Here is a 25708-nt window from a genome sequence, read left to right as displayed (position 1 = left end):
AATGAAGGTCAGTGGTAGAATGAAAAACGTTCCTCCTAAAATATTGCAGTGTAATATACAGTAATATTCTGTGATAATATTCTTGCAGAAGAGCTATATTGAGGATGTTTTGATGAGAAATAGCTTAGTTAACAGAAAAAAATGCTAATCATTTGTTGCAAATAATTAAGTGAATCATTTTGACATTTTGAGACACAAACTAATTGGCCTTCTTGATTAGACCTCTTTCAGGTGAAGCTGAAGTTGCCGGTTAGCATAGTTTAGCGTAGCTTAGCTTAGGTTAGCTTAGCACAGAGATTAAATATGAAGGAACTGGTAGCCTGGCTGGAACCAAAATCAGCTCACCAACACCTCTCACTCACTCTGACTGAAATGGTATATTTTGTCCGGTGGTATATTTTTGGATGATGAAGTTGGAATAAACTGATGCAAACAGAGGCTATTATTTAGAATATTTTTGGAAAATACCACATGGCCAAAACAGTTCTGGTCCAAAATATTGTTCAGCTTTGCTGATTTGCAGTGCAGCTTATAGTTTCAATCAATTTGTTTAATGTCTGTTCATTATTTTGTATTATTTTCTTCAGTACAGAACAATGCTGAAGACATTAGAACTCACTACCGTTTACCTTGTTGGTAGCTTTGCATGCTTCATGAGGTAACTGAAGGCAGAATTACATTTAAATCCCTTTTTCATGCTAAAAGCTCCCAAACATGTTACTTTGATACTCACTGGTGAGTTTTTATAGGTTTAATCAATGACCATAGAAGGACTGTAACGGCAGCTCAGATCAGTACTGACACCAGTGCTTCCCAGAGATCAAGTAGAAGACACACATGAACATCTAGTGTTGGAAACAGACTGTGAATCAGGCCTTCATTGCTGAACTGCTGAAAAGACGCCACTGCTGAGGGAGATCACAGAGAAGAAGAAAACTACTTCTACAGAGTCCAAATTAGGGATTTTTGGTTCTAGTTGCTTTGTTTTTGAGACACAGAGAAAGTGTGTGGATGGTATCAACATGTGGTTCCCGCTGAGAAGCCTGGAGGGGGAGCTGGGATGCTGTGTGGGGGCTTTATTATACAGAATCCAAGGCAACACTTGACCAAGTTGGCTACCACAACATCTGGTTTGAGCTTAGTGGGATGATGATTTTAACATGACTCAAAACACACCTCGAGGTAGATCGATGCATTGCTGCATCAGAAGACCTGGCCTCCACTACGACACAACCCAAACCCAGGCAAGATGGTGTGGGAATGAGCACAAAAGTGAAGAAAAAGCGGAAAACAAGTCCTCGGCATCTGTGGGAACTCCTTTAAGGTGGACATAAAAGGTCCAGGTGACGACCTCATGAAGCTGGTTGAGAGAATAAGTTTGCAAAGCAGTTATTACAAAAAAAAATGGCTACACTGAAATCTCTAAATTTTAAAACAGTTCTGGTTTGTTTACAAGTGTTTCCTTACTACGCAAATCCAAATGTTATTTCATCATTTAGAATTCCTCTGTTTTGTTCTTAAATGCAGAGAATAGTATAAATAAAGACAAACTGTCAGTTAGTGTGTCAAAACTTTTGACTGTTATTGTGTCTTTGCTGCTGTGACAAGACACTTTTAGTGCATTTTGTTGTCAAAGACTGTTTAAAGACTGACTGCAACTGTCATAATGTCAAAAATAATTACTATTTTAATGTGTAATTACAGCCTCTCAATCACAAACAATAAAAGGACAAACTGTAAATAATCAAATAATCATTTCACTATGCTTGAATTCTATGAATTTTTACTTCTGAGGAAAATTATTTAAGGTTAAGTGCACAATTCTTACAAGATAAAAACAACTGTCACAAAAGATGTTGCATTTATAAAGGTTTTAGGTCAGCAGTATTTTTACTGTATAACAATATATACCGTTTAAATATACCGATCCTTTCATTTGTTAAACATTATGAAAAATAAAGCAAGAAAAGCCAGCATTAAAGAGAAAAATCAGACATCGGTTGCAGTTAGCTACAAAACCACTTTATTGAAAAAGCAGATTATGTCATCTACAGTTAAATGATACGTCCCGATTTTAATACATTAAATAACTTTAGACTTTTTTCATGTTTAGATAAATAGATCTAGTTTCCTTTTTTTAAATGAACCATCTAGGTAATCAAAACACTTAGCGATATAAAAGATGTGTGACAGGTGTCGAGATGTGCTTATTGGAACTACCAGTAGGAGGAGGAGACCAAGAAGAAGTCGTCTTCTCTTTCCAAGTGATTTTTGACAGAAAAATAAAATAAAAAACTAGCCTCTTTATGTACAGGGTAACTAGCTGTGTGCTATGCAATAGAAACTGAAGTAGTACTTTTAAACAAGTGAATTAAGACATCTTTAAAGGGCACACACTCTGGTCTTGTTAAGTTTCTCTCGGGGGTTGACATTGTGCAGATAAATTCAGAGAGTGCCTCATTCTTCAAGTATAGCACACATTACTGGACCCTTGTACAAAGCTGAGGTGAAACACGTCACACGACAAGGGGAATGTCTCGTGTACAGTATGCAGTCCTTTTCTTTTCTGCTTTTACGAATCATTATTACATTCAAATGAATCTCATTACATCAGGTTACATTAAGAAGCACTTTCTGCCTGTGGTGACCCCTGCCTTCAGTCTGTGTTTTTGTCACATTCAGTAGTATTTACTCAGACCTGTGTGGGTTACAGTATTACAGTATGAATAAGAGCTGGGCCAGTGTTTGCTCGTAATAGATGGTGACTGTTTCAGGTGGAATACCACATGGGTGGAGTTTGCTACAGTCAAAGTTTGCTGCACTGGCACGTGTAAGCCCATATGCTCCAAGTCCAACATGGTGCCAGACACATGCTCATACAATCACCAAGAATTAGATTAAAACATCTGGATTAAGGTATGCGATGGGCAGACAGAATCGTCAGAGTCATCAGTGGGCTTCAACAGAGAGAGCAGGGGTCACTGTGTTGGATGCTGCGCTGCCCTGCAAACACAGTGAGGTGCATGTGTCATGGCCCTGCCACTAGGACACACACTCTCTCACACACACACACACACAAGCACTCAGACATTCACACAACTTGCTCATATTTGAAATAAGCACATATCGTTGGGGCTCGTCAGCACAAATACGCACAAGCTCAGAATTAAGAGCTTTTCTCCACAAGAGAATATCTTGAACTGTGGGTTTGTGTACACACAGGGAATGATCTGTTTAGTGCCAATCCAATTAAACTCACTGACAGCAGAGTCCAGTGGGGAATGGTGAGAAGAGTTTTCCAGCACCACCACAGCTTGACTTTTCAAGTGTTTCACACACAAACACACACACACACACACACACACACACACAATCAGCGAGGGGGGGGCAGCTCCCTGAAAAACACGGGTGGGACCAGCAGCTCCGTGTTTTCAGAGACATCCTCCTAAACACAACAGCAGACTTCATGGCAGAGCAGAGCGAGACACACAAACAAACATACCTGCTGTGTCTTAAGGCATGTGGACCAGCCTAGCTTCCTCATAGTAACGCACTGCGTGCTCATATGACAAAAAACAGTGTGTGGAGAACATACCAGGAAACAGTATCCTGAACAGACCTTGAACAAAAGGTATTTGCAGATAAGCATTATAGGTTTATTCCACTTTGAGTACCCTAGTAGCAGGTAAATGTCAGTGTGGGACACCTAGTTTTAATTTCGCCTGAGGTCTTTTTCATCTGTCTCTCTTTGGAAGGAATGTCGCCACTTCCTGCTAAAAAAAACTAATTAGTCATAATTTTATATGCATGTCTGTGTGACAACAAACTGACTGCCAACAAAACTCTCTCCAGTACAGCAGCTTGCAAAATGTGACATAATCAGCCAAACCTTCTCCAGTTCCATTGTTTTAAAATGCAATTTTTATAATTTAAGCCACAGAGCTCATTAATACTTCATTTTGGGAAACTTTTCTAGCTGACAATAATTTATTCTCAGAGTGACAGCTAGCATTTTCCCATCTATAGTGACTACTGAGTGTTTTTCAGTCTTCCACCAAAAGCACAAGAATCTTTGTTTTTGGGGACTTTATTTATTTTTGCTAATCTGTTACTTAAGATTTTAGATATAAACTTAACCAAGTGCCAGTTGTAATACCTTCTGATGTGATGACAGAGGCTCAGATTTGAAGGGTTTAAGAAAAATGCATGTCTTACATTATGTATGAATTATCCATAACATAAAGTTACTATACAGAGCTTTTACATGTGCAACATTAAAGTCTGTGTTCAGGGAGGGTAACCCCTCTAAACCCACAAACCTGCCAGCGGGTTCGAAAGTCATGTTATCCTAAGAAAAAAAAGGCCCAGATGACTAAACTTATAAAGGCTAGAAAGTGTAACAACAAGAAGAATTGTCAAACTTAACAAAGTCTAAACTTAAAATTGTGATATTTCATCAAAATCACATTATTCTATGTGCCTCATTTAAAAATGAGCCCAAAATAGATTATTATGTAAAAAATTTGTGCTCCCTGATGCACCTGTGAAGTTATCAAAAACGCAGCTGCGAGCAAGTCTTGTGACAAAAATTCAAAGACTTTTCAGCTGAACTGCAGGTTGTGTATACACCATGCAAATAGGTGACAAGTATAAAGAAATTACATAAAAATGTAATTAGTAAAATAGCTATAGTAGGTTAGTCACCATTTTATTTCTCATACTGGAAAAACCCGTGAGCACCATGTATATGCAGATTCCATTTTTTTTATTTGTTAAAAAAATCCACAAAATTCTACTTTAGCTCACTTTTCTTACGATGTAGGGGCATTATAACTTTGTTATACTTCACAAAAGACATTCTTTGTGTGCTGTGCTGTTTTCACAGAGGTGCAGGACTTTATATAGCAGTAAAAACTGGGACCACGTTGAGTAAAAATGTGCCCAGAAGCTGCTTGGGGTTCAGAGTTAATGTGTTCAGTTGGTATGTTTGAAACAGAGTGATAACATGAGATATAAACTGTCTACGGTGGCTGCACAGTGGCTTGGTGGTTAGCACTTTTGCCTTACAGCTAGAAGATCCCTGGTTCACGTCCTCCGTCTTCCTGGGATCTTTCTGCATGGAGTTTGAATATAATGTTACAAACGCTTTCTATTTTCAGGTGAACTTTCTATTAATCAATAAATTGTTAGCGATGCTGAGTATAAAGTTTAGCTGTAAATAAGTCACAGCGGACCTGTCACCAGATTATCATGGCTTTAATGTGGTTTTTCCCTGTTTTTGATACTGTTGTCACGGCAACATCAACTGCCGGAGACAGAGCGCACAATTTCTACAAATAACGTCAATGTAAGAGTACGTCTGAGTCAGAAATAATTATGGACTAAATGTCTGAGCCATGTCTACCTCGGTCTCCTGCTGATCCAAAGATGTATGTTTATAGTATAATGCTGCGTGAGAGCTCAGCGGTAACACTGATGCAGGTAAACGGTATCATTTCTCACACTGGCTTTGAATGTACTGTATCTTAAGTGGCTTTAACTTAAATATGTGTTGCTCCAAACCTATAGCAGAATTCATTAACTGTTATTTTATTTTCATCAGACAATTCTGACCTTGATAAAAATCAGATTCGGCGACTTGCGCAGTAAGTCTGAGAACCTCTGAAATATGTTTAGGGGATATTCTGTGAAAAAGCAACAGTCACTGTGTACTCAAAGTGGGATAAAACAATCGAAGGCAAATAGAGTTTGAGCTCGGTCTGCTCCTACAAATCCTGTGAATCTCTGAGCCGCTGACAGACACGAAGAGGCTCTGTGTCCTGGAGGAGAAATGATACAACAGACTCAAAAGCTGCAGAGGCTTCAGACTGCATGACAGACAGTTCCACCTCTGATTCTATCACGAGCGCAGCAACATGAAAAAAAAAATCTACCTCTAGGATCTTATGTGGAAAACATCTGCAAAATATATATTCATATATAAAAGACAATCTATGTGCATCTAAAATTTTCCGTCATAATATAATCATTAATTAAGACACTGCTTGTGAATCTCTCGAGGTGTCGTCTTAGACTTCTAAGTGGAATGTCAGTCGCTCCTCTGGGCTTGTGCTGCTACGGTGCATCTGTTATGTCGGGGTGGTGCAGGGTGGCGAGTGATGAGTCGACTGTTTTTTCTCTCAGCCCTGTGTCGTGATGCTGGGTGTCCTTTGCATAGCCTTTCGCACGGCTCCATCTCAGTGTTAGAAGCTGCTCGGAGAGCGCCCTCTCTGAAGGCACGTCATGCCCACCCTCGGGACTCGTCCACTCCAGCCAGCACTGGAATGCAGCGGCTCGTTCCCCGGCCTTCCCGACGCCGACATCAGCAGCGTTCTCAGACGTGACAGCACTGGTGAATTCACTGCGGTAAACCACTTCAGTCAGAGCACAGGAATGAAAAACCCGGAAAAGCAGAGAGGGAAGCGAAGGAAAGAGACGGGTTAGCGTCCTCTCCTCCGATCCAAAAAACCCCCTCCCTTTGATGAATGTGCAGGGGTCAGGGGGTGTGACGTCACTGGGGGCCTCTGGGTGAGCTGGCATGTTGGCTTTAAGGGTTAGGCACCCGAGGGGAAGGAGAGGGGGGAAGGAAAGGACCACAGATGGAGGAAGAGGGGGACCCTTTTTCCCAGCCCTGCCATGTGACAGCAGGGCTTGTGGTGGGAGCTGCACTGTGTGTGCAAGTCCACGGTGGGGCTGTCCAGCTGAGGACAGCAGCAGTAGCTCAGAGGGCCACACTGAGGCTTTCCTGGAACTGCTGGAGGTGGTGCAGGCATTTTTTTTTTTTTTTTTTCTCACTGTCGCCCGCTGCTGGTGTCCCGGATCACCTGGGAGGCGGAGCTTGGTCCTCCCCCTCCCTCACAATTCGGTGACATGGAGGGGGTAGCTGGGGGGCGCGTGGGCAGGAACCTGCGACTGGAGCCGGTGGATGTGACAGCCATGGCAGAGCAGGTGGCCTTCCAGTGGATAACAGCGGTGGCCCTCCTCGTCGTTTAGCTGGAGATCGCAGTCCTGACGGGGTCACACACAGACGGAGACGTGAACACATCACAAAGACAAGCAATCATCACACCCAGATGTGTGCATCAGGACTTCAGTGTGCAACAGTTTTGATCACACATGCAACCAAATATCTGTCAAGTGCGACTAAACATTTTCACTGAGGACGTCTGTGTGCGTGTCTAAAATCACCTGGTTTCAGCACACATGAATCTTAAATTAGAACACCTTATTTTACTTTTTCCTGAGTTGCTGTGCTGCAATAACTGAGAGTAGAGACTTCTTTGTTCACAGCTGCTTTGTCGTGTATACAAATGTGATGAAAAGGTCTGTATGAAACATCTGTAAATTGTCACACCTATCCATGCTTGTGAAGGGTTGAGGGGACATTTGAAAACTGCTATGTCTACCCATACCCATAGTGAGACATTTAGGTGACATCTGTAAATTGGAGCTTCAGAAAACAACCTAAGTTACAACACTCATTGCCTGTAGACTGCAGGAGTCATTTACATCAGTCATGCTGCACCACATACCACTACAAGTAAAGTCTCAACCTGTGGGAAACGGTATAGATAAAGATATGACAAAACAGCCAACATCGCATTTTTTGCAGAGTGCAGCCAAAGCATTGCTGGGAACGGAGCGTTTGATGTCGGAGCATGCCGTGACAGGTGCGCAGCCGGCGGAGCAGCCTCACTCCCTACAGCCTTTTAGTGCCAGGCAGCGACAAACCAAAGCAGCAACGAATCGGAAATGATAATGACAACATTTATCACTGCTCATAATATAGCCATAGACGAACTATCTTTCACTGACTTTAAGTCCCAGATCATCCTCATGAGAACGGATTACAAAACATTAATCTGTACCTTTATTCCTGTTTAATACCCAATGTGCATGGGAAATAAGAAAATGGAAGACTGTTTTATTTTGCAATAGTGGTGGCAAACATGTTTTTAGTGCATCTGCAATCAATGTAAAAGGTTAATCTGGGATCCTGTGTTTGCTTTGGTAAAAGAAGTTCTGTCTTGGGGGAAATACTCTTAATCCAGGTGAGAAAACAAAACTAGTGACATTAAGTCGCAGGATGGACCGATGCTTTAACGTAGTGACCTCAGTCATGCGGGTGTTTTTCTGGACCCTCGTGGTGAACAGGGTGCTGAGCCTGAAGACAAATGTCTGAAATGAGTTTCAGATGGCGTGTGGGTTCATCCTCGGAGAGTTCAAACATCCAGAGGGAGTTGCGAGTATGAAAGGAGCTGCGTCGGCTGATGACGATGGAACCGCTGCACATTTCAGACATGCATGAATGAAGACACTGACCCCTTGAGCCTGCTGAGGAATTCAGTGCTACAGGATGAGACCCTGGGGTGGACCCTGAACACGCTGGGGGGGTGTTACATAAACTGACTGCAACTTCACCACCGTGGTGATTGAGAACTGGATAAGCAGCTGAAATACATTTTAACACTGTATCTGCATCCTCTGCTCAGTACAAAAATAATGGTAATGAAACCAACTGATTAGTCACCTGATGAGTTACAGTATCACAGAAAAACATGCTTTTTTCCCCCCCAATATGTAACGAATTTACTGTCTCAGGCTTGGACTTTACCCTTCCTCTGTCCATAAGCCTTCCCCCACCCACAGCCTGTTGAATGATTACCTGCTGCTTACATAACAATCTGATCCATTTCTATGAAGTAGTACATCAGCCATTTAGAGGAGGTCTCATCCAGCTTATGAAGATAGTAAAATTTGTCACATATTTCTGAACAATGACTGCAGGGTGGCCCGTAATTAGTCTCATGAAACGTTTCCGTGATACTTAAACAGACGGAGATGGACGGCAGGACAACTAAGATTTCACAAGTCGGGTTTGAGCAACAAGCCCCCAGCTGAGTTCGGGTCCCGACACTGGAATGTGTTTTGTCAATGAGTCACAGTGTCGAGCTGTAACCTTGGGTTGGTATCCATCTGTGTGTGTTTGTTCCTGTGTGTGTGTCTCATTCATTCCACAAGAGCAGTGATTCACTCACTGGTATTAAACACGGAGTCTAGTCTCATCCCACGATTTGCAGCTCTTACCCAGGTTCACTGTGTTTATGGGATGGAGTAGATGCGCACGTGTCTCTGTGTGTGTGGCTTTGTGAGCTGAAACAGTGTGCAAATATTTCTGTGTATGTTGTTTCATTCATTTTGAATGGTCTGAAAGCTGAATCATACGCAGTGATGCTAAAGTGACTCTAGTTAAATCACATGCGTGCTAGACTGCTGTGACTCACTGCTAATGTGTGTCTGTGAGAAAGTGAAGAGAGAGTGCTCACCTCACAGTGGTAACACTCCACATGGTAGTCCTTGTCCATCGAAACAACCCGGATGGTCTCCTCAGAGCCCTGCAGGAACAAACACAGAGCCTCATCAGTCTGGTGTCTCATTAAAGTGACAACAACAACAACAACCAGCAGCTCTCAGGTTTGATCCCTGCAGCTGCCATGTGTCAGAATCAGGGCCTGTGTAACACGCCTTTATAGTTTCACCGTGGACAAGTAGATTCAGCACGTCATCGAAGTCTGCACTGATGAGTAGAGTTGAGTCTGTGGCTATGACAGTTGTTTGTAATGGTCTCCAAGACTGAAGGTGCAGCTCCCAGCACCAACACAATCGTCGTTTTCCACCTGCCCTACTCACCAGATTTAGCTCTCTGCAACATTTTTCTAACTAAGAACTTGTTTCATCTCTATATTTCTGCCACATGTCTTATAAATAGCGGTCATGCTAACTTTGGCACTTGCCACTGCTGTTGCAGAAATTTGGGGTAACAAGAGCTCATGCAAAACCTCACCAAATAGAAGGATCCTCTTTGCAGTTTTCTAAATGAACATGAGCTGTCATTGGCAGGGCAGCTCAAATGAAATTTCGTTGTATATGAAAATGTGCAATGACCAATAAAGATTGATTGATGTTTACGTTAATCATTTTAAATGCTCAGCTCTGAGTCTGACCCAAAGAAAAACATGGAATTAGACACAATTCAATCTTTTTTTCCTCATTACCTGGGCTGGAAGGATGGGCTGGTTGCATGAGGCACACTTGGGAGCAAAAACCCTGTAATTTAACAGAGAATGAAATTACAAACTGAACTCATCAGATAGCTTCTTATTCTTCAGTTTACACACATTTTTCCAAGCAGAAGCTGAGACTGTACAGTATGTTTCTTGACAGTCTGTGCTGCCTCTGTGTTCCAAATCTTTGCGCAATCATCTGATGTTATCAGAGCAGAGATGTGTCCTCCTTACGTGTGGTAGTCTTTGACACAGTAGATGTTGTTTTCAACGTCCACTGTGAAAGGCACTCCGTCCAGACCCTCTTTACACACCACGCAGCGGAAACAGCCTGGATGGTAGGACTTGCCGAGCGCCTGGAGGATCTGAACACACACACAAAGGAAAACACACAAAATAACATTACGACCTGTGAGTGAGGCCACGTAGTATCGTACAGTAGGCAGCATTCAGCGACGGAGAATTTAGGTGTACAGGTATTTAAATATCTCCCCGATAGCTCTTCTAAACAAACTGTTTTATATTTTCAGTTTGAGGAAGATCTTACCATCTCCATGATGAGGTGACCACACACAAAGCACTTCTCAGCCGTCTGCTGGAAACCAGAGTACTGCGGGTGAGAGCAGATGCACAAGTTATTATCCTCAGTGTGGAGAATTTTGTGCTGACCATGAACTCAGTAGCACGTCATGTTTCACACCTTATTCAGAAAGCATGTTTCAGTCTAGAAGTCATCTATAGAGGGTGCTGCTGCGCTCTTTAAACTCATTTCCTTTGTTTCTAAACTGATACATTCTCCAGTGTTTTGAAAAAGGGTTGTGCTGTTTTTCTGGATGCATTTTTACAGTTAAATCGATTCCAGTTTGATAAAGAAGCACAGAGAGAGGGATAACTGCCTTCTGTGTGCTGTCAGAGAATAAAACACGACACGCCACGTCAATATCTCCTTTCTCTTAAACCCCGGAGCTAAGAGAGATAATGAAGGTGACCATCTGCAGCCCACAGCCCCCTCTGGGTCGTGACCTGATGACCCGAGGGGGCTGGTGGAGGAGACGCGGCCACCAGGTGGAGGTGGTGATGGGCGGCCTGGCCCCTGCCCCGACATCTCCACTCCAAATCTACCATCTGCCGCCACCTCCCCTCCTAACTCCGAAACACCCCCGGGGTGACAGCCAGATGAGTCAAGTCTCAGCCGGAGGAGGGAGACGGAAGGAGATTAGTGTCATCCCGTTATCGGACCTCCAGCATCTCAGGGGCGCTGATTGCAAAGCGCACACTTTCCTAACAAATCAACAGGTTCAACTAAAAGAGGAAGCTGCCTGTAAACAGAAGTACCGGCAGCAGATGAGGACGTGCTGTGAGGTCATCTGGACCATGAAGCTGTTGTCAACATCGAAGTTAAAGGAACACTTTGTAAGCTCCTTCCTCCATGTTTGGAAACAATCACGCTGTATTCAGTTCCTCCTGCTTAGTAATAGCCTCACATACAGCTACAGAAATCTCACCGTTTCATTTGCACTCTTCAACTCCAGTAAACATCCTATTGCTGCCCTGCTAACCTGAAGCAGATGGAGCAGGAGGCTGAGAGCTACAGCTGTCCTACGCTCCTCCTCCACCTCTTAATTATAAGTGTGGGGGAGCGACTCGTGCTGTAATTGAGCTCCTTGGGGAAATTTGGAGGAAATTAGTGTGAACTGTAGGGGTGGTGCTAATTGTAGCTGTGAAGTCTGTTCCCTCCGGAGGGTCGCAGAATGCAGATTGTGATCCTAATCCCTCCTAAGCACCTCCTGTCGGTGCCGATGACACGGTGATGTACTCGTCCGCAAATACACAGGTGACTTACCAGGAAATCCTCCTCACAATAGACCTTCCCGTTGACGTTGTAGAACGCTTTCCCTCGCAGCCTCCTCCCTGGAAACAAAGATGACAGATGAAATCTACATATTCAAGGATGGAATTTGACAGTTTATTCAAAGAGCAGCAGCTGATTTACTGTGTGGTCTGAAGTACATGGAGGTCACATTTATGTCCCTTGTGTCATTTAGGTCCAATAAAGTGGAGTCCAAATGCAATGTCACTTGTGTGCTTCCAACTTTGTGTTAATAGTTGGCACTTTATTAACAAACCTTCAGGTCAGAACTTTACTTTCCGTTCCTTTTTGATAATTTTTTATGGAACAAAGTGGGACACTGTGTTGAACACAATGCCAGGGGTTAGTCAGAAGAACAGAGGAGAGGAAACAGAAGCATACAGGGGAAGCTATTGTGAAAGCCACTCAGCAGTTAATTCACTATACAGACACTGAGTCACCAGGCTTCTAAAATAAATCCTCAAATTTCCAAGACACATGAATTTTGCTGTACTAGTTAGTGATGTGACCAGACTTTAAAGAACCCATAATATGCACATTTAAAGGTTAGGTATATTTACATACTTTGATATAAAAACACATAATGTTTCTCTCTAAGGACTTGTTAAGCTAAGCCTGCTCTGGTTGGTCCAACGTGAGCAAAGTGAAGTAACGTTGGTTTCGTACTGTAACAGACAGACAGTTGTAGCTCTGACAGAGGCGATACTTTATTTGAATGAGTAACTACGCAAACGTGTTACATGGTGACATAGATAAGTAACTGAAAAAACCCCTGACTTCACACGACTTTCTGTGGGAGAGTTGAACTCTCTTTGGTGTGGACTTCACTGTCAAACTTTTCCATACACAAAAACTACATAACACACTAAAGGGAAGAGAAAATCGCCAAAAACCAGAATATGAGCTTCTTTTTGGCTGTCTGAGAGTAAATGCCTACAGTAAGGTTCTACAATCTGATTTAGATGTCTGAAGTCTGGAGACTTTAATACCAGCTGAAAGGTGGAATCAATTAATTTTAAACATCCAGAACAGTTTAACTTGAAATTGGTATTAGATGCAAAGATTTAATGATACAGGACTGTAGTCTCTGTGTCACTGTAACGAACAAAACCCAACCGATTGAGTCTGACGTTCAGAATGAACAAACACTCATAGAACGTTACTGTTTTGAAAAGAGGGCAGCTATAAGAATACACTCACGGACTAGAATAATGAATAGATGCTAAAGATAGTGCACAAAACAACTTCACATTCGGTCAATAATAAGCTTGAGTTTGCCGTCAGCGTCCCCTAATGACGAAGGTCCACCGAGGAAGGGGAACAGAAAACCATTTTTAAGCAAATTATGAGGATTGCTCACCCAAATGACTTCCCACCCATTGTCAGATTTTATCTATGTGATTATCCTGGCCAGACGAATTCACAGTAATGGAAAAAAGATATCAGTCAAATTCCTCTTTAACTTTGTTTACTGTGTGTTTTGTCTCTTTTGGCAAATAAGTAACATTCAAAATACAAGGAGAAGAGAGTCCTGTATATTGTACTGTATATTGTTCCTATGTTGGAGCATTAACCAGACAGTCACTGATGCTGGATTGTATACAACATTGCCATGTGTGTCTAATTAATACACAACTTCAATATTTCAGCTTCTAAATATCTAAGTTATTACCAATATACACTACCAGTCAAAAGTTTGGACACACCTTCCAATTCAGTGCTTTTTTTTAATTTGTATTATTTTCTACATTGGAGATTAATACTGAAGATCAACACTTTTTTGTTTACAACATAAATCCGTGTGTATTCATTTAAAGTTTTGGTGTCTTCAGTATTAATCTACAATGTAGAAAATAATTAAATAAAAAACAATGAATGAGAAGGTGTGTCCGAACCTTTGACTGGTAGTGTATATGTAACATTTTAGATGAAGGTTTGTTGAGAAATGCAACACACACACATGTATAAATAAACTTGTTCCTTGATAGTTACATGTGCTGCAATTTATTAAACTTCAAAAAATGTCTAAAATTGTTAACTGTCTAAGTGTTATGAGACGACTTTGTTGCCTAAATAAAGAGCGCGAGGATGGTCACAGTTACTTCTGGTAATTGCATAACAGCATGTGTGTATACCAAGCTGGTCAAAGACAAACAGAGACTTGATTATGTCAGACGCAGCACAGCAAATAACAACTCCACTAAACTTCTGTTAACTTCTGCCATCTCAAAATCCTTCCCACTGTATGTCTCCTCCTAGGTCTTACTGCTTTACAGCCACTCAGTGCGGAGCAGATGGCGACTTTCTGCCTCAGTTTAATTACTTTAACCATTGATCCCAACAGGATTCCATTCACAACCCATACACAATCAATACAGCAGGCTGCTCTCCAGACCTCCCCCCAAAAATCTGCCGTCGTCCCTTCCCTGCCTTTGTGCAGCGCTCACAGACGCAGCAACAATAGCAGACTGGAGGGAGGATGCCCCTTACTTTGACACACGCTGAAACCATTTGCATACTGAAAAGTATTGATTTGATTATCCATTAAAAACTCAAACCTTTGGTGCTGTATTGACCTGTTTTAACTTTTACATCACCGTCAAATAAACATTCTGGGGTTTCCTTAGCTGCACGTTAGAATGATGAAAGAACTTGCAGACGTCATCTTGACAATTTCACAGAAAAAATCTAAATAAAATAGTTGCAGCTCCTCAACACATAAATATGCCCACACCGCGGTGAGCCCAGGTTCAACACACTGAGCTTCTAGCACCGAGTGTGAAGACTGAATTCCTCTGGGTGAGCCTTCATTCATCAGAATCCAAGTCTGAATCCAATCTGAAAAGGAAATTCTGCAGCGGGCTGGCTTCTGCAGCCCCCTGCCACGCATCTCACACAGCTCGCCCATTCAAATTCATTTAACAGCAGCGGTGTCTCTCTGGCAGCGCGATGACTTCACCCGAGCCTGGCACACGAAACCCACGGATCTCATAAATCTGCTGGATTAGTCAGATTTAATTGTCGTCCCGAGCCACCATTGATTTTATGGGTGTCCCGGCATGGAAAAGATGTGCCCCCCCCCCCCACCCTCTGTTTAACACCAAAATTTATGCAATCGCTGTATTTCACTCACACACACACACACACAGTGTCACAATGCTGGGAGATGGCAATACATTAACACCCACATAAATGGCTGGAGCAGCAGAGGAATGCTGTCCACACAATAGGTGAGACTTTTAAGACTTTGAGACTGAGGAGCAATTAGCATTTTGGTAGCGAGGAGGAAAAGAGAAAAGCAGCATTGAGGAAGAACTCTGTTCACAACCGAGACTTTGGAGAGGCTAAACTCACGGGAGCAGTGAGATTAGAAGTGCAGAAGCAGAGGCTGCGAGGTGTTGCTGTGTGCTGGTCTGTGGCCTCTGCTCTGCGGTTTGGGCTCTGGAAGGTGAATACAAAAGGCCCCAGTGCTGACGACTGTGTGGAGCGCTGCTAGGGGAGCAGGCCGACTGAGCAAACGGGGACATTCTTTCTGCCTGAGGTCACTAGCTGGTCCCATTCATCCCCCCCGCACCTCTCCAGCACCCGCTCTGCCCGCTTCCCTCACCCAGAAAAGGAGGGGGAGGGCTCCATGCCTCCCTCCCTCCCTCCCTCCCTCTCTCTCTCTCTCCTCTGGCCTTTTGTCACCAGACAGCGCTGCAGAGTTGTCAACAGACTGCGAGGGATCCAACCATCAGCTACATTTATAAGATGAGCCTGATTTAGAGCCGACTTAACGCAAAATTTAATTGGATTTAACGCAGAATTAAACACAATTCATGATCCCAATGTAAACACAACAAACTGAGGAGACAAATTAGATTCAGGAAATTGCAGTTGGTAAAAATAAACTTCTTTCAGTGTCAACAGATTCAAACAGACTGACTTGATCTAAACATTCAACAGCTATTAAATTAAACTTCTCAGACAGTAACCCCAATCCAGGCAATATGATGAATGAAACTACATAATCATGTCTGATTGTCTCGTCTGCTGCTCTCTGTGCTCCTGTAAAGACCTCGATGTCTCCACCTCTGCACTCCCTAATGAAATTTTTGGTCATGTAGGAATCAGGGCTCATCCTGCTAATGCACTTATTTTGAATGATGGTGTTGCCATGGAAATGAGTGTTGGTCTCATGAAAGAGGACTGATGTGTCACCATGGCGAAGGTACTATTCAGCTACATTTTCCTCTGGTGCAGGAGTTGTAAGTTGAGTCTGTTCACTCATCACAAACTGGAACACGCTAGTTTTAATGGATAAAGCAGCCGCAGTTGCTTTTTTTAAAATATATTTTTTGGCCTTTTTGCAGCTTTATTTGACCGTCATAGTGAGAGGAAGACAGGAAAGTAGGGAGAAGAATGGGGGAATGACCTGCAGCAAAGGGCCAGAGGTGGGAATTGAATTCATGACCGCTGCATGGGGACTATCGCCCCAGTTTATGGGTCGTCCGCTCAATCTGTTGAGTTGCTTTTATAAACTAAAGGCTCACAGATGGAATTCATTTCTATGGGTCTCCTGGGTGTTCAGATGTAAAACGTTCACTTGAAATGAAATTAGTTTTTTTCAGCGTTTATGTGTCTGAACTTCCTGCTTTGAATCGTGTGGGGCATGTGGTCTTCTTCATGGTTATCAAAACAAAGTTAAAGGAATCTGTTTTTGCGCTGTACAAACATATTTAATAAGTTTGGCTGAAAAAGAATATTTACTCTTGTTTTCTGATCTATAAGGTTTTTCTCTCTATCCTATTTACCTCTGAAGCAGGTATAAAAGTGATCTTCTGTGTCGATCGTTCTCTGCAGCTTTCAAAACTGATTAAAAACCCGAGTCTGAAGGTTAGCGTCATTGTTGGGGTTCAGGACAGTGAAGACGACGGGTTTTCTTTCTGTGCAACCTGACCTGAAGGTATGTGAGTGAGGCTCAACACGGGATACCAAAAGCCAGTTTCCTCGCAGGAAGTGTCAAGGACAGAGGAACCAAGGAGACGCCAGGTCTAAACAAAGCTCCAGACTCCAGAAAGACTGTGGAACTTTCAGGGACAGACTTTCAGGTGACTGACTGGTCAAATGTGCTTGTGCCACTGGCGTTTTTAATTTTTAACAAAATGTGCAACTGCAAACAGGTTTATTTCAAATTTCTTCATTGTGCTTCAACACAACAACATGTAGCTACAGAAGATGACTAAGGGTCGACTAATGGGTATTTTTTCTGGGTTGATTTCAACAATTTGTCATCAAGGAGACAGATAAGCAATATTTGGAACTGAAATAGCTTACTTAACTCAAAAAAAACATCAGCAAACAAACAACAAACCGAATATTTGCCCAACCGATAACTGGTCGACCTCTAATGATGTAAATATGCTTTCCATCTTTCCATCATTTATACTTTAACCTGCATAATATTCAAATATTTTACATGGAAGTTGAGTCAACAGTCTAAATTTCATTATTGATCTGTCAGATATTTACTGTCTAGACTTCACATCAGATTCCACTTTAAGAATCCTCACATCCCAGTTGTTAGCAGAAGTTTAGTGTCACTTCTTTCTTTGAAACAAGAGATTATCTTGTGATGGGGACGCATCATCTTGTTTACATCACACCAATTATTGAACTTGACCTTCATTTTTTAACTACAACTACACACCTGTAAAGTTAAATGACTGCATCTTGTACAGACGTGATGCTGTGGCAATGACAAAATCTGTCCACAGTCAGCGATGTTGCTCCCGTGCTGTTCAAATACTCAGACGTTTGCATGTGTGTGCCTGGTGTTAACAAATGTTTTGATCGAGTACAAATGACTGAATGTATTTCCGACAGAACTGACTGAGAGCATTTTTAGGGTTGTGGAGTGTGGGTGGCAGCAAGTATTAAAAAAAAAAAAAAAAAAATGCTCAAAATGCTGCAAAGCACACAAAAAACACAAAACATTAGCCTGCTGACATGCTGAACCATGAGTACTCAGCTGCCACTACTACATTATTACATGAGTACTCAGTATTAATGGATTGTTGTGATGCTATCGAGTTGCCAAAAGCTGCCTACAGAAAGACAGAATCTCCTTTGTGGTAGTTTCTGCTACAGTAGATGCCTTCAGGACCACATTCTGCCATGATGACAGACAAACACACAGACTCACAAGGTGAAAACAACATCAGTCGCAGCACACTGTCGCGGCTGGTAACCAGTCAGTTCTGAGATCAGGAGTCAGCCAGGCGCTTCCCATCAAACCCTGAAGTGTTGTTGTCGGTGAGGAGCAACAGCAGCAGCTTCTGGCTCCAAAATCTGCAGCAGCCTTGAACCTTTGGGTTTATCACCGTCTATGTTTGCGTGACGTCAGAAAGCAAGCAGCAAGTCGGGATCAAGCCAGTCAGGAATCTAATCAGCGACTAATGTGCGGCAGTCAGCGCTGATCGATACTACACTGCCTTGACTCTCGTCCACTTGAGCTCAGGCTGAAGTCAGGCAGGACTCTGTTATCATTACAAGAGGTCACCACACTACACGGACCAATAAGGGCGATTAACCTGTTCCATTCTAACATGTATTATGACACTAATCACTCAGTCAGACAGATGCCAGTCAAACACAGAAATAAATATTCATTGTCAACCTATGAAACCTTTTAAAAACTGGTCTACTGAGACCGCTGACAAGATTAAACCACAAATGCTGATACAGAAGTGAATCATATCAGGTCACATTCCAACAAGAAGTACTTGTCAACTTCCTATTGGTCACTTGCCTGCTGGCATGTTTCAACATGAGATAACTGTTCCTCTCTGTGAGGGAGGTTTTCAAGGGTGCTTGTGTTAACATTCAATTATTTTGCCATTTTATTACCCAATGAAGTTTGGGTCTCGAAGATTAAATGTCATGGACTCTTTAGTGCTCTTTTATTACTTATTATCATTAGCTATTAATATAATGTAATTGACATTTGAAGAAATAAAACTACCTCCAGGGGTGATTGCTTTTTCATTAAGTGCTTACGTTAGTCAGAACCATAAAACTTGAGAGGAGTTGACTGGGAGCAACACTATGCTTTAAATGACAGAGCTAAACATAGAGTGATAAACGCGGCTGGCTCATTTCATTTTTATAATTTTGTCCTGCAGCACCACATGACGCACGCTCAGGTTTGAAATTTTTGGCACTATTGACCAATAAAGCGGCTTCAAAGCTTCAAGCAATCACACCTCTGACTCTGGCTGTTCAATCAGTGTCCAATCATAACACGGACCTGCCTGCATTTACTGTATAAAGAGCCTACGACACGCAAACGGCAAGTTAAAACCCTGACAATGCAGACAAACGATGGCGCTTGAGGTGAATTATTTTCACATGTTGATCTAACATGCTGACATCAACAGACAGCTGCAATAGGATGTTCTATTATTTGTATTTTACCTCACTTCTGTGCTTTGTCTCTGACAATAAACAAGGCTCATAGAGAGGAACTGCACTTACTGCTGCTGGTGGGAGGCATTCCTCAGTCTCTCTGTTCTCCATCACTGGCAGAGAAACCAGAGCTTTGGCCTGGCTGCGAGTACACAGACGTGTTGTGATTCGCTCACAAAGGAGCTTCAAACTGATTTTCAGACAAAGTAATCGCAAGCCTTTGCGGGACAAACGAGGGTTTTGTGAGTGAAAATCCAGCCAGCCTTACGCATGCTATCAACCTGGTTTGATATATGGAAGTCATTTTACCAACTGTTACAACTGTGGGTGAACAAAGGTGAATCGGCAATGAACAATCAGAGGAGGGTCTACAAAATGCTGGTGTAGCCTTTGTGTTTAATATATAGCTGTAGGGAAAAAGCTGCAGACCTGCGGAGGCTGACGTGTCTTCAACTGTGCAGAAGGAGTGATGTCAGAGTATATACACCGATCTGGCATAACATTATGACCACCTGCCTAATATTGTGTTGGTCCACCTTTTGCTGCCAAAACAGCCCTGACCCATCAAGACATGGACTCCACTAGACCCCTGAAGGTGTGCTGTGGTATCTGGCTCCAAGATGTTAGCAGCAGATCCTTTAAGTCCTGGAAGTTGCGAGGTGGAGCCTCCATGGATCTGACTTGTTTGTCCAGCACATCCCACAGATGCTCAATTGGACTGAAATCTGGGGAATTTGGAGGCCAAGTCAACATCTCAAACTTATTGTTGTACTCCTCAAATCATTCCTGAGCCATTTTTGCATGGCGCATTTTCCTGCTGAAAGAAGTCACAGCCATCAGGGAATGCTGTTTCCATGAAAGAGTGTACATGGTCTTCAACAATGCTTAGGTAGGTGGTATGTGTCAAAGCAACATTCAGATTGGTGGCAGGACCCAAGGCTTCCCAGCAGAACATTATACAAAGCATCACACTGCCTCTACCAGTTTGCTTTCTTCTCATACTGCATCCTAGTGCCATGTGTTCCCCAGGTGACACATATGCACCCAGTCATCCATGTGATGTAAAAGAACAGAGGTTAGCATGGACACCCTGACTGGTCTGCAGCTGTGCAGCCCCAAACGCAACAAACTGTGATGTACTGTGTATTCTGACACCTTTCTATCAGAACCAACGTTAACTTCTTCAGCAATTTAAGCAACAGTAGCTCGTCTGTTGGATCGGACCACACAGGCCAGCCTTTGCTCCCCACATGCATCAATGAGCATCGGCCGCCCATGACCCTGCCACAGGTTCACCACTGTTCCTTCCTTGGACCACTTTTGATAGAGTCTGACCGCTGAAGACCGGGAACACCCCACAAGAGCTGCAGTTTTGGAGATGCTCTGGCCCAGTCATCTAGCCATCACAATTTGGTCCTTGTCAAACTGGCTCAAATCCTTACACTTACCCATTTTTCCTGATTCTAACACATCAACTTTGAGGACAAAATGTTCACTTGCTGCCTAATATATCCAACCCACTAACAGGTGCCATGATGAAGAGATAATCAGTGTTATTCACTTCACCTGTCAGTGGTCATAATGTCATGCTTGATCGGTGTTTATGTGTCTATCAAATAGACATGAAGCCTTTTCTCTGAAGCTCCCACTGAAAAAATAACGTCACTAATATAGACTTGTTGCAATCATGACATAATGATCACAATTATCTGAGCTGATCAAGATTGTTTTGCAGCTTCGTTTCTATTCACCTTTAGAAAAGTAGCTGGAGGAATCTAACAGACATGTCACAGTTCAATCACTATTTCCTCATCATTTTCTACCACCATTTTGAATCCTCTTCTCCTGCTATGATTTAACGCTCTGATTGACTGTTTCACAAGGTTCTTAACGTCAAATATTTAACCAACTTCAATGAGCATCTATGGATATTAATGTCACAGATACACAGACAGGTGACAAATTAAAAGAAAAACCTGAATGCCTGGTCTGTACAGTGAGGGAATCTGATAGAAGTGCTCTCCTCCTCCATCATCAGAACATGAAATGAGGAAATATGTTTTGTTAGAGTGATGTTCTTCCGTCCAGTAGAGTTCAGAGACTTGGAGAATCATTACAATGAAGCAGTTCTGTGGTCAGTGGTGGCCCATCACCTTACTAAGACATGTTATGTTGTTTTTTTCCTTTAATTTGTCACCTGTCTGTAGTTGCAAAGCCAAACACAACAGTACTGCTGTGGGCACATTTGTTTTTTATTCAAAATGAAAAAGAAGAGTCCAAGAACTTGGAGGAGGCGATTTGTTGGATGTGCAGCAAAAAGGTGGCAGTCAAAAGCACTAATACCACTACAATAAATCTAATACAGCCCTAAATTAACACAAACAGACGATTAAATTGTTATTTATGTGACAATTAAACATCAGTTGCAATATGATGATTGTGACTGCCTTATTATTAATATTCTCCAGCCTGTAATGCACCATTATTTTGTCATTTGTAGTTTCTGTGCCTTTGGGACTTGAAACAAACTAAACTGAATGGAAAAACCTCTTTATGAATATTTATAAGACAACCATTCATACTCTATTAAACTTATCATGTTTCCATTAATGTGTACTGTCAGTAATGCAGCTAAGACTGCAGGATGAGATTTCCAAAGACTAAACTAATACTGAGGAATATGAATGAGGGACGCAATGAGAATGTGAAAATGTACACCAGCTAAAATATTAAAATACAGCTCAGACATGCCGCCGGCGGCAGGTGATGTCTGCTCTAACAACATCATGTCTTGTGCCACGTGTCGGCACGAAAACGGAGCTGTAAAAAAAAAACAACAACAAAAAAAAAACCACCTGCTGTCAACTTTTCCATGCCAACAACTTGTGGTTGACTCCGGCCCACGCAGTAACAGTAACAGTAACAGTAGAAGGTAGGGAGCAGTCTAATAACCGTTTTGGAATTTCTTGACTTGTTGTTAGCAAGATGTTTGAAATCTTATTGAATAGACTCGACCTGACTCTAAAAAAAATTATCAAAAGTCATCAAAAAGTAATTTGTAACTGCAGCTCAAATTGGGGGTCATGTTTCTACAGAGATTCTAGTTACAACATGTTTCACAGGATCCACTCTGTCTGTTGTTCATTATATTAAGAGAAGGAACTTGAATAAAAGCCCAAGAAACCGGAAAGGTTAAAGTGTGTCAAAAAAACAAACAAACAATGCTGCTATAGTCTGGTAGCCGTCAGCTCACTGACCACCTGTCAATGAGAACACCTGTTAACTGCAGGTATGCAACCAGCTACTGGTTTTAAGAGCTGGATATCTACACTGCACTGTCTATATGTTGTAGTTTAGACTTTTAATGGCTTGGAAGGCCCATATGCCTGGATGCTCAAATAAATCAAAATCCTAATGGGGTTTATACGACAACCTCTGCAGTCAGAGATCACCTTAATCCACGTATCTCCAACATACTGCATGACTCCAGAAGCAAAACACAAACAACCGAGTACTCCCCATGTGTGAGCTTTCTGATTTCCACTGCCTGGCAGGTGCAACTGGTGGCGATGAATGATTTGAGAAATTCAAGCCCCTGAGCTCTCTCCGTTGCTCTCCGAGGTTTGAGCGACTATAACACAGAAATGAGTCATTAGCCTTGCGGTTGACAGTCTGCTCATCCAGTCTGAAACTGTGTGTTTGTTTTTGTTTCATCTGGAGTAGGCTCGCTTATTTTCATCAACACCCTGCTTTGAAGTCACAGGAACATACAATCACTCCGGCTATGTGCTGTGAGTATGTTTATGTGGGGAAATAAATTCAGCGGTAACTACAATTTCAGCTGCCGACGACAGACACATCTTGGTTCATGGCACTCCGCAAGACTACGCACACTTCAACAGGTGCACTTATTTAGGTGTTCAAAAAATCTGACAACTGCACAAGAACACATGTTTAATGCAACTGTTAAAAGACAAAATCTGGACTGAACTCTTCCAAGAATACTAAAAACATGTCCTCTTGTGTGTGCATGCGCCTGCACAACTATGCATTCACTTCGCGTGCCATTTAATGCGCGTCCATGCCAGGCCTGCCCCCTCTGATAAGCAGGTCTGGTACACTTTGTGACTGTCTGATTGAGGTCCTCCAGGGAAGGCTGGCTGAAGTGGTGGTGGTGGTGGTGGTGGTGGGTGAGGGGGCTGCATTCTTGGCCATTTCATGAAAAAAGGGTGCAACCATGGGAGTAAGCCAAGAGGAGGGTTCAATTATGCATGGTTAAACAAAGCCCAAGGCTACCAGCGAGCAATGTCTCAGCAAACTCGGCCTCACTCTGGAGCTCCAGACTCCAGGAGGACCCTACTCAGGGGCATGAAAAAACAAAACAAAAAAAAAAAACAGAAAGAAAGAGGGAAAAAGAAACAAACATCGGACATAAAAACACAGCTCCTGATAAATCACTGGATTGTGTTATGACAAGTGCAGGCACTTTGAAACTAAACTTCTCAGAGGGCCTTCAAAACACTGCTTAAAAGAAAACATTCCCATTCACACGAGGTCAAATGATACATCCCCGAGTTTACGTTACCAATAAACCATCTCGAGAGGCAAGGCGGCCCGAGAAGCTATGAGCGGCAGCCTACGCAGAGCACACAACATGACTTGTTAACTAGTCGTGGACACGATTTCTGCAACAATAAGTCTCTCAGGACCTGTCCATGTTTTCTGTCTAAAGGCAATTATGTTTCACATAGCTGATATATGATGTAACTACACCGTCCCCATAAGTAATCCAGGCATTCTTTCAGAGTATTTTTAGTCCTCAGAGGAAATAACCTGGTTGTCTCACAAATACATCTGTTTGAAAAGCCAAATAGCATCTTCCTTTGTTTTGGCAATGAAAGCTGACTTCTAAAAGAACTCGAAAAATATTATCAGCACTATTAAAACAGTTCTTAACCATTCCGGAGGCTACTTTTCCACAGCAAAACTCCACAACTTCAGCAACTAGACACTCAGCATCTGGACCCTCTTTCTTCTGACACACAATAAATCGGAAAGTATGTGGCTTTGGTTACATGTAAATTATAGGCAGTTCTTCCAGAGCCAGAGGGGCCGAGGTGGAGGATCAGTATCCATGTATAGTGCACATATGAATGGATCCCAGCTAAAAAGCTCCGCTCCCGACATCTTCCTCTTGTTTCCCCGGGAAACGGGAGAGGAGGGCCGGAGTCGGGTGACAGGGACGTCCAAAATCACACACAGACACACACGGACACGCAATCTATACTGTACTTTGAGCTGGAGAACAGATTTAATTACTGACTTCCAGAGCAAATAATGTCAGCATTTTATTTCTTTGTTGCATTATTAGCTTGTTCCTGCGGCTCTGAGCTGCCCTGTTATTCTACTGAGCAGAATGAGGAGATTTTTTTGTCTTGTTTTGATCCTGGCTGTAACACCACCTCTAACAGCAAGCAGAGGCAGCAGTGGCTGAAGCTCAGAGCACGACTGATGCTGCCCGCGAGCATAAACACATCTGAGACATCAGGCTCGGGGTTCTTCAATCGTCTGAAGAGCGCAAAGTCTGGCAAACCAACAAACAAGCATATATTTTTCCAGTTTCTCAAATGTATGCTGTTGTTGTGCTCGATGACGCCCGTTTTTCCCAGAGTGGAGAAACAATCGACCAACCAGAGCTTTGAGGGTGACACTGAGAACGGACGCGACATTTTCCTGGGTTCAAGCCAAACAACATAGTGAGAGAAGAACAGCCACCATAAGGCTGATAAGCACAGATGTACAGGCTTCCTAAAACAACTCTTAACCCTCCTGTTGTCTTTGTTTACGGGCACCAAAAAATATCGTTTCCTTGTCTGAAATAAAGTCCAAAAATTCAGCACAAAAATTCCCCAAATGTCTGAAAATTTGCAAAACCTTCAGGAAGAAAATTCCAATAATTCCTTAAACGTTTCCCTTAAAAGTTGTATTTTTTAAAAAAAATCCCCCAAATTTGGCAAGAATATTCCTGTAAATATTTTCAAAAAATTAGTAAAAAACTTCCAAAAAAATCCTAAAAATATCTAAAGTGATTCCATATATATCAGTAAAACTTCTAATATTTGATTTTTTTGTGAATGTTTTTAAGAAACATTTTAAACATTTCTTTATTTCCACCAAAAAATGTTCAAAGATTTCCCAAAAATCTTGAAAATGGGCACATCAGAAGTTTCACTGTGAAAATATATATTTTTTTCCACATTTTCAAACTTTAAAACGGGTCAATTTTGAC

General features: G+C 42.3%; 1 protein-coding gene across 1 annotated transcript in view; it reads right to left on the bottom strand.

Annotated features, from left to right (window-relative positions):
• Positions 1-2000: 2000 nt before the first annotated feature.
• wtip (WT1 interacting protein) overlaps positions 2001-25708 on the bottom strand; it is a 38629-nt gene continuing 14921 nt past the window's right edge. Inside the window, exons 3-8 of the mRNA XM_055011858.1 lie at positions 11947-12014; positions 10651-10713; positions 10338-10468; positions 10095-10146; positions 9366-9434; positions 2001-7047 (exon numbers count right to left, since the gene is read on the bottom strand). Coding sequence (XP_054867833.1) covers positions 6895-7047; positions 9366-9434; positions 10095-10146; positions 10338-10468; positions 10651-10713; positions 11947-12014 — 536 coding nt within the window. The 3' untranslated portion in view covers positions 2001-6894. The remainder of the gene's footprint in view (positions 7048-9365; positions 9435-10094; positions 10147-10337; positions 10469-10650; positions 10714-11946; positions 12015-25708) is intronic.

This window comes from Amphiprion ocellaris, chromosome 1 (assembly GCF_022539595.1).
Source record: "Amphiprion ocellaris isolate individual 3 ecotype Okinawa chromosome 1, ASM2253959v1, whole genome shotgun sequence".
Lineage (NCBI taxonomy): Eukaryota > Metazoa > Chordata > Actinopteri > Pomacentridae > Amphiprion > Amphiprion ocellaris.
This window is presented reverse-complemented; position numbering and strand designations above follow the sequence as displayed.